Source organism: Juglans microcarpa x Juglans regia, chromosome 1S, assembly GCF_004785595.1.
Source record: "Juglans microcarpa x Juglans regia isolate MS1-56 chromosome 1S, Jm3101_v1.0, whole genome shotgun sequence".
Lineage (NCBI taxonomy): Eukaryota > Viridiplantae > Streptophyta > Magnoliopsida > Fagales > Juglandaceae > Juglans > Juglans microcarpa x Juglans regia.
The window spans coordinates 2,112,015-2,121,301 of NC_054595.1; the positions used below are offsets into that span (position 1 = coordinate 2,112,015).

Below are 9,287 nucleotides of genomic sequence, written 5' to 3' on the forward strand. Positions count from 1 at the left end.
ATGAACAATCAGCCACTACCAAATTAAAAAGAAAAATCCAACGGCAGAAACTTATGGACTATTAACTAAGAGCCAGTAAGAAATTAACTGATAAAATTAAAGTTCAAACGGCTTGGTTGTAAAACAGACGATAATGAGCAATTATAAAACAATTGAGCAACTTAAACGTTCAGCCATTTAAAAAACAAATGCGCAACTGAAATATTAAATTCAACCAATTTAAAGAGATAAACGTTATTGATAAATACTATTTATTAAAAAATACCAACAACTATTTTGGGTTTCAAGGTATATAACCGTAGAAAAGAAATCTCGAATGTTCAGTTTTTTAAAAAGTTCTGTACCAGTGTTATAAAAAAATTTATTTACAGTCTTCATTTAGAGATTGTATGTGCATGCATTTTATTAAATAAGAAAAAAATCATTTTAAGATAGATATTTTTATAATTTTAAAAAATTTTAAAGATAAAATTATTTAAACTTGTATTGCAATATTTAAATAGAGACTATACATAACATTGCTCTAGTGTTATACCGTAGGGAAGTTCTATGTTCAGCTAGAAAAAAAATAGCCTGAACTATAGTTTTTAGCTTTGCCGAATTTTCTTAGGTACAAGAAGAGATGTTTTACAAAAGAAAAAAAAAAAAAAAGCGTGCAGATATTTTTGAGAATTTCTCAGATAAGAGAGATGTGTTTTTATTATTTGAGCTTTGGGTGCAACCACTTATATAAAGTTGATTCGAGCTATACGAAAATCAGTTGAGTTGTTGTATCCTGAAAGAGATAAGTCAAGAGAAGGTCTGCTGTATCGGTTTTTTTGAAACTCTGTATATTACATATGGCTTAAATCTCTTTAAAGAGAGTAAAATTTTTCTATATCTTAATCCAAACTGGTTTCGTTTAAATATTATTTTCATTGTGATTTTTATTATATTATTATCTATTTTACTAATAATATTATTTATAATTAAAAAGTTATTGTACCACGTAAGGGGATAATAGTAGTTAGAAAGATTTATTTTATTTTTTTGAGAAAAATACTATCTTTATTGATTCTCTTCAAAGCAATGAATTAATACAATGAGCAGGGACAGAATTAGGATTTGGTGTTTAGGAGAGCAATCGGTAAAGTGTGCAGTATATATCAGCATAAACAATATATACCTTTTGCACGTGACTATATAAAAAAATAATCTCATGTCATAAAATTATACAATTTTTCTCGATTTACTCATATTTTTCTAAACTTTAAGAAAAATTTATAGATTAAGAATAAATCTAAAAAAATATCTAATAATATAAAAGTTGTTAGATTTTTTATTGTATAATTGTATTACTATTAATAAGTGAACAAAAAAAAGCATGTGAATAACTAATAAATTCTTCACAAAAGAAAATAAATTCTTCACATACTCCCTATCTCTCTAGTAATGTCTCATCAATCATCTAGCTAGGTAAATTTGCTACCTCTCGTATGCAAGAATCTTCTAGATTTGTTTTAACTATTAAATAAACTCTCTTGAAATTTCTAACTAGTTAACTGATTAATATGTGGTTAAAATCAATATCAAAGGTTGTAAAGGAAGATTATATACAAGTGATAGGCAAGAAATTTAATGAAGTCGAAAATGACCCAAATGAAAAAAAAAATCGTGTAACTATATATGTAAGCTCAAAAAGACAAGAAAAACTTATATGATATCATTGATATGAAACTAAACAAATCGCACAATGCATACTAAAGGCAAATCAAAAGAGATAGAGATGTCAAATCAAGATTATTATGTTAATGAACTTAAAAATATTTGAGTGATATACTGTGTGTTTGAGTGTTGGGGGACAATCTTAAATATTTTAAGAATATTTATACTTGAAATTATAATTATATAATATATAACGCCCCCCAACCTACAACATAGTTCCGCCCCTAAGTCAAAGAGGATAATCCTCTAGTTGAATGCTCTCCTTAGAGGTTACCTGGCTTACTTTCAAAACTAAAACTTAAAATTTTAAAAATTTTGAAAACTTCTTATCTTATCATTACAATTTTTCTAAATTTCCAAACAAAATAAAATAAACAATTCAATTTTTTTCAAATTCTAAAACAAAAATAATATTAAAAAATATATTCTAACAATATTTTATACAATTTTTTAAACTTAATCTCAACTCATCTCATCTCTGAAAACAAACGAGATAGTGCACTCTTTGTTAACGTATGAGCCACAATATTAACATTTCTAGGAACATGCCTTACCAGTGATTCACTCTACTTAAACTTTCTTGGCATCTTTTATAATCAACCCCATTAAGCTCTATCTCTCCTTAGATCCGTTAAAAGCATTTACCACTGCTAATGCGTCCCCTTCCAAAATGACTTTCTGTAATCCCATTTCATTGCATAAAATAGTAGCTTTGAGCATTGCAATGACTTCACCTAGAAGGGGATCAGGATATAACTCCCGAGTGGATCTTAGTGTAGCCATAACCCTTCCAGCCTAGTCTCTTACATGAATAACTCCATTTTCCACTTTGCACTGAACTTTGTTGATAACTGCATCCCAAATAATTTTGTAGTAAGTTGAGAGAGGTACCCGCCAGTGGAGATTTGTCATAGATGCAATGTTTGCCTTCTTAAGGGGCTGTGGAGAGTACCTTGTGAAGTCTTCTAATCCTTGGCTTGATATATTCTCCATTGGGCAGGGAGGTATGAATTTTTCTTCAGAAACCCATGTATTCCTTCTTTTCCATATATGTTGGGCTATCACTCCAAACTCTTCAATTTTCTCATCATTCTTGTGTGAACGGAAGTGATTCAAAACTTCTCTGAATATTTTTCCTCAGTGCTGCATTTATGTAATCTTCTAGAGCTTAAACCCCCAAACATCTATGTCTTGATATGCAATTCCACACAGCATGTATCACACTTTCAGGGCTTTCCATGCATATTGGACAGGTAGGATTATCCCCCACCTTTCTTTTAAACAAGTTTATCTTCGTGGGTAGAGCCTCATGGCTTGCCCTCGATACGACCATCTTAACAACGTTGGCCCTTTGAGTTTCCAAATCTTGTTCCAGATTTCTGTTTTATAACTATTAGCAGATGATCACTGCCCCTTCCTTCTCTCTACTATTTCCCCTTGAAGATGGTATGCACTTTTAACTTAGAATTTGCCATCTGCTATACATCTCCATGATAACTTATCTGAGCTGTCACAAGGATTTATACATGGTATGTAAAGCTTCATAGGCCACAATAACATTATCAGATATCAATCTGCCAGGTACAAATGCACTATGTGTTGGGGAAATGATGTCTGGTAGAATAATTTTCAGTCTATTAGCCAAAAGCTTTGCAATTATTCTGTAGAAAACATTGCAAAGACTGATGGGTGCCCTTGCATGATTCTATTTTTCTCTTTTTTCCCTTGAAACTCGATTAAGCATCCGTTCCACTCCACTTCTTTGAATACTAAATGCCCTTCAACTCTCCGTATTTTTGCCATTGTGTACTTAAAGGCTCCTCTGTTCACCACCTTGTCTGCTACAATGAGTGCTACTAGACATCTTCTTCCTTTCTCAGCAGAAATCTTAACATCTTCCTCTAATATAGCAACCTCTTGTAGATCTTCTTCAATCAAATTGAGACCCTCATAAAAAGAAGAAATCTCTTCTTCCATACTTTCAAGAAACTCTCCATACAAAATGTCCAGGAGACTAAACTCTTTGCTCTCTAGGAACAGAGAGAAAAACACCCCATCCTTTGAAGGAGAGGACTCCAACTAGAAAGATAATATTTATGAGTAGCATTTTTCATTTTGGTATTATATTATTATGTAAAGCAAAAAATTCCCCTAAAACCAACAGTTGCTAATAATTGCAGAGTCTTACACATGATGCTTATGAATTATCGGTTTGAGCATTTTAGAAAAAGAAACAAAATTTTGATCTAGAACATGAGGCCAGTCTTAGATAGGAATTACTTGAATTTAGGCGAACCAAAACTCAAGATGTATTGTAATCTTCGAGGTCCTCACATGTTGCCGATCTCATGATGAACATTATCTATATGGATTTATCCAGAATTGTTCCTAGAAAGGCCGGGGAAGTAAAGATTAGACACCTCATGCTCAAATTTCTCTTATTTTTAAAGCTAATATAATTAGTTTTGTCCCCATGCACCTCCCTTTAGTACTTCGGCCCCGGCGAGATATAACTTTTGCTTTAACACATGAAGAGCATGATGGCTACAATTAGGATGATCATGCATATGATTCTTTCTTAAATCCAATGGTACTGAAATAATTGAACAAAGAAAATGACAAATTGTAAGCATCAAACCGAATCCAAAAGCATGCTTTATTCATGCATGTACTACTCCCAAGCTTACAAATTATGGTTGCCACAAGCCACTGATCATACATTTGTTCCCAACTACTTGAGCTCAAACTCTACAAGAGGAGGCCAGCATGGATTAATCATGTGCTCATCATGCATCACTTTTAATTTTGAAACCATGATCAAGCAACATTATGCAGTAGTACTACTGGAGTTTTAATATATATTTCAGTAATTAATTAAGCCATCATCATTTGGTGGAACTCGTTAAAATCAAGCTCTCCATTGCCATCTGTGTCATAGACTCGAATCATGGCTTCGCACTCATCCTGTGACTTTGTGTCCCCAAGGCGCTGCAACATCCTCTGCAAGCTTCTCGGGGTTATGCTCCCTGATCCTTTCTCCATTTCGAACATCTCAAATGCCTTCCTCAAGTCCTCATCACCCCCAGTACCATCCCTCTTCATCAGCCTCAGAAAGTCTTGGAAGTCCAAAAGATTGTCCCCATCCGAGTCAAGATCTTCGATTACCGCCTGAGCCTCTTCATGCGGCATGTGCTCTCCAATCGACCCAAAGTATGCTCTGAGCTCTGGGGCAGAGATTTTTCCATCGCCATCCCCATCGAAATAACGAAAAACTTCTCTCAGCTCCTCTTCTCTTGTGATGCACTTTGGGGCATCTGCTGATGTCGGAGATCTAGGAGAGCTTAATGAACCTGAGCCAGACTTCGATCCCCGACGATGAAGGCTTACCCTAAGAGTTTTGTTAGAGAACCATTTTGAAGGTTTATTAGGAACTCTGTCGGTCGCCATTGGATGTGATACTTGTATAATGTCCTTCAATTCAAGAGAACACAGAACATGTAACAACTTATATTGTAGAGATCAGAACATGATATGTTCGACTTTTTAAGGATTTTTATCGGTTGGGACTTGCAATGAAAGTTCGAGGATGAAGGAGTATGTGCTTACGTAAACTCTATTGGAGGCGAGGAGGAAATTGCATGGCAGCTTCCTGAGGGGACCCAAGAATTGATGGAGCATTTTTTTTGTTGGAATATCTAATAACCATATACGAACCTTTATAAGGGTGTAAAATGCAGGACAGAAGGTTTTCTTGGATAAAATTTGTTTGGAAATTGAAGGCGCTAGTGTAGTCGTTATCCAGCCTTAAATTAATTATATATTGTTTTTAAAGAAAGGACGGCACGTCGTCGGTGCCATAGTTATTTATTTTCACTTTTAACGGAAGAATACCTTTTAAAAAAAATATGCTTTGGGAGTTACGCGTGACAAAACAAATTCTGAAACCAAAACCTAAACAATTTAAATCTAGCAATCTTAGAAAGATAAGAGAAACCTAATTAAAGAAACAAAATCTGTTATAAACTCACTAAGAGAGCAGTTTTAGGTAACATATTAAAGAAATTAAAATGCCCCCAATTAGCTCCAACATGTTTTGCAAGAGTACTGTCCACAACAGAGGCATTTAAAACTCTAAAAAGTTGTAATATTTCCTCCCGGGGGCGTCTAGGCTGTAGAGCAATGTCCAAGCAGGTGGCCACGGGGAGTACTAGGATTTATTGCAAATGTATTGAATAAGGATTTGGCCGGCCGGGCATGCATTAGATTCCATGATCACAATATTACTATAAAAAAAAATTATTTATTTGTGACCAGTTAATTTCAACGAAATAATTATTTATAATTAAAATCTTTTAATTACAATAAATTAATCATAAAAATCTATTTTTCTTACAGCATCATTCGAGATATCCATTGATAGGCAACAATATTATAGTATTAAAGCTTGATGTAATTAGGTTGAAAATCTCAGGATAAGTATTAATTAATTGAGCCATTCCCGAGACAGATGGATCGAGAAAGCAAGGCCAAAAACCCGGCCATCCCCAACCAGCTGATTAATTTCTCAGTACTAGCATACCGGCCAGTACGTACGACCACAGCCGACCTTTCCCTGATTTTTCAAAGATGATCGATCGATCCATCTATGTTCATGAATTTCGAATAGCTAGCTAGAGTGCATTAGCTAGCAGGAGTATTACTACTACTACTACTACTCCAGCAAACTAACAAAACTGAACTGACGTACAGTACTAGTAGATCGATGGAGTCTGAATAATTCTAAATTACCTGATCTGGAACCAGATGATAATTTTATACCAAAATTATCGCTGATCTTGATCATATATATATGAAATGTTTTTCTTTTTTTGTCCACATCTTAATACGTACGCAATGGTCAGATTATCTGAATAGAAAATCATGATGTAAGTCGTTATTATAACTTTCTAAGAACCGCCGCTTGAGAGTACGTACAATGTCTAAAACGTGGTATTACATTGAGAGGGACCACAATTTAGGGGTGAAAAATTAAATTTCTACCGTAAATAAGTATTGAAATAATGAAAGCTAGCATGTAAGAACTCGTTCACTCTAATAGTTTGATAAACTAGCTAGGGAGGTTGAGTCATGTGGTTTATACTTAATTTATACGCTAAGTGGCTTTGTTTGGTTACACACATAAGATGAGATGAAAGTTGAAAATTAAATAAAATATTATTAAAATATAATTTTTATTTTAAAATTTAAAAAAATTGAATTGTAATTTATTATATTTTGTATGAGAGTTTGAAAAAGTTGTAATAATTATATGAGATGAGATAATTTGTAAAAACAAACAAGGACGACATATTACAAGTCTCTTAATGTGAGAGAAATATCTCTTTAGATTCTTATTTGATCAACTTGAGGGTCTTATGTGAATTAGAGATAGCTAACATGCATATAAGTTTGGTCATATAATATTTATTTTTTCTCATATCATTTTTTGGATAATATTAAATGCTTGATAAATACTGTAAGACCCACTTTATTGTCATTTTCTCTTTCATTTGAAGTTAGCAAAAATTTAAGAATATCTTGAAGGCTTAACGCATTCTTGGCAGAAGAAAAGGAATAGCTTGTTAAGTAATTATCAAGGATTTCTGATCTTTAATTTAAGGCTGCAAGCAGCATGCATGCTGCACCACGCCACGCATGATATGATCATCTCTAGCTTGTCTCTTTCCCTCGTGTTTTTGGCATGCATACACAAGAAATTAAAGTGATACTGCATGCCTAATTTATATTTACTAAGGCCGGTGCATGAGTAGTCTCTTAATTATAATTATAATACGCTGCATGGCATGCACCACGCCGGCAATAGCTCCCCACCCATTTCCAAGGCGCGCGGAAGTACTGGAATTCCTTCCTGGTCACACACAAAATTAATTCATGCATGTGAAACCCTAATTCGAGTTTACCAATTTATATAATGCAAATGAAAAACAAACTTACTTAAACCCAGAGTAATATAAGAGAAGTACTACATACACAAAAAGAGTATACACAAATAAACCCATAAACTTATGTAGTTTCATATAATCCGTTAGATATACTTTACAATAAAAGTAACTTTACAATTTGACGTATTGCATCAATCCACGTCAGTTTGTAAGGGACCACAATTTAGGGGTGAAAAATTAAATTTCTACCGTAAATAAGTATTGAAATAATGAAAGCTAGCATGTAAGAATTCGTTCATTCTAATAGTTTGATAAGCTAGCTAGGGAATCCAATTAATTCTATACAATATTAGACAGCTCCTTACCTAACGTAATATTAGTGTTGCAACCCGACCAACTCGACTCATGTATTGGCCTGACCTGACCCGGCCCGTCTTAAGCACGGGCCAATCCGATATGTGCCGACCCGACTCGAGATTAAAAGCAAGTAATGGAACCCAAATCGTATACAAACATATCCAACAAAAACCTCACAAATCCCATGAATAGAAACCTTAAACCACTCCATTCAAATTCCATGAATGCTAATGCTGTCAAACCACTTCAATTTCTAAGCAGAAACACCACGAGAGTTGCTCTTGCTTTTAGTCTCTGGGCTAGCTTCCTCGTCTTAGGCCCTGATCTCTTGGTTGCTTCATATGGTTGGTCCTCTCTCACGACCCATCCTTTTTTATTGGTTGAAAATATTATGGAGATAGCTGGCGCCGCGTGGTGGTGAAAATCCTAAGAAGAGTGAGTTAAGAAGACCGAAGACGATGAAGAGGACAAGGGCGACAACGGCTCTGGAATTGAACTTGAAGAGGGAGAGGTCGCAGCTTGACTCCTTGAGGCTGTTCTCGACGCGTTCCATCTTTTTGGTCTTAGGTTTCTTAGCGATCTTGGCGGAGGATTCAGTTTTCATCATCTCCAGCTTCTTGGTAGCCTTGTCAATTGAGGACCTCGACTTGTAGGAGTTGATGCAATAGATGAGGAGCCAGGAGATAGCGTCGCAGACTATGGCAGTGCAGAACGAAATGGCCACAACGGTGAGGCTGTCGGAGTACTTAAAAGAGGAGTAGATCTGAGGAGAGGCCATGAGAATAGGTGGTTGTTTGGCAGATAGGAAAGGGCGAGAAAGTGTTTTCTCGAGAGTTCTACAGGGTTCAAATTGTTTGACGACTTGAACTAAATTGGAGTTTTCTTATAATGTCATTTTCAGCAGGTTCGACCTACAAGTTGCTCCACCTACTTCTTTTGGTTGGGTCGGGTCGGGTCGGGTCGCACAGACAGACGGGCCGGGTTCTAACGTTTTCTACACAGGCCTACCTAATATATATATATATATATATATATATATATATTATAAAGGGAGGTTGAGTCATGTGGTTTATACTTAATTTATATGCTAAGTGGCCTTATTTGGTTATGCAAATGAGATGAGATAAAAGTTGAAAATTAAATAAAATATTATTAAAATATAATTTTTTACTATAATTTTTATTTTAGAATTTAAAAAAATTGAATTGTAATTTATTATATTTTGTGTGAGAGTTCGAAAAAGTTGTAATAATTAGATGAGATGAGATAGTTTGTAAAAACAAA

At 34.5% G+C, this 9,287-nt stretch overlaps 2 protein-coding genes across 2 annotated transcripts; both read right to left on the minus strand.

Annotated features, from left to right (window-relative positions):
• Positions 1–4,338: 4,338 nt before the first annotated feature.
• On the minus strand, positions 4,339–5,285 carry LOC121247812 (probable calcium-binding protein CML41). Its single transcript, XM_041146263.1, has one exon. The coding sequence runs from the start codon at positions 5,149–5,151 to the stop codon at positions 4,579–4,581; it is 573 nt and encodes a 190-aa protein (XP_041002197.1). The 5' UTR covers positions 5,152–5,285; the 3' UTR covers positions 4,339–4,578.
• A 3,091-nt stretch (positions 5,286–8,376) lies between these two features.
• Positions 8,377–8,781, minus strand: LOC121246520 (calcium load-activated calcium channel-like). Its single transcript, XM_041144698.1, has one exon. The coding sequence runs from the start codon at positions 8,779–8,781 to the stop codon at positions 8,377–8,379; it is 405 nt and encodes a 134-aa protein (XP_041000632.1).
• Positions 8,782–9,287: the final 506 nt, after the last annotated feature.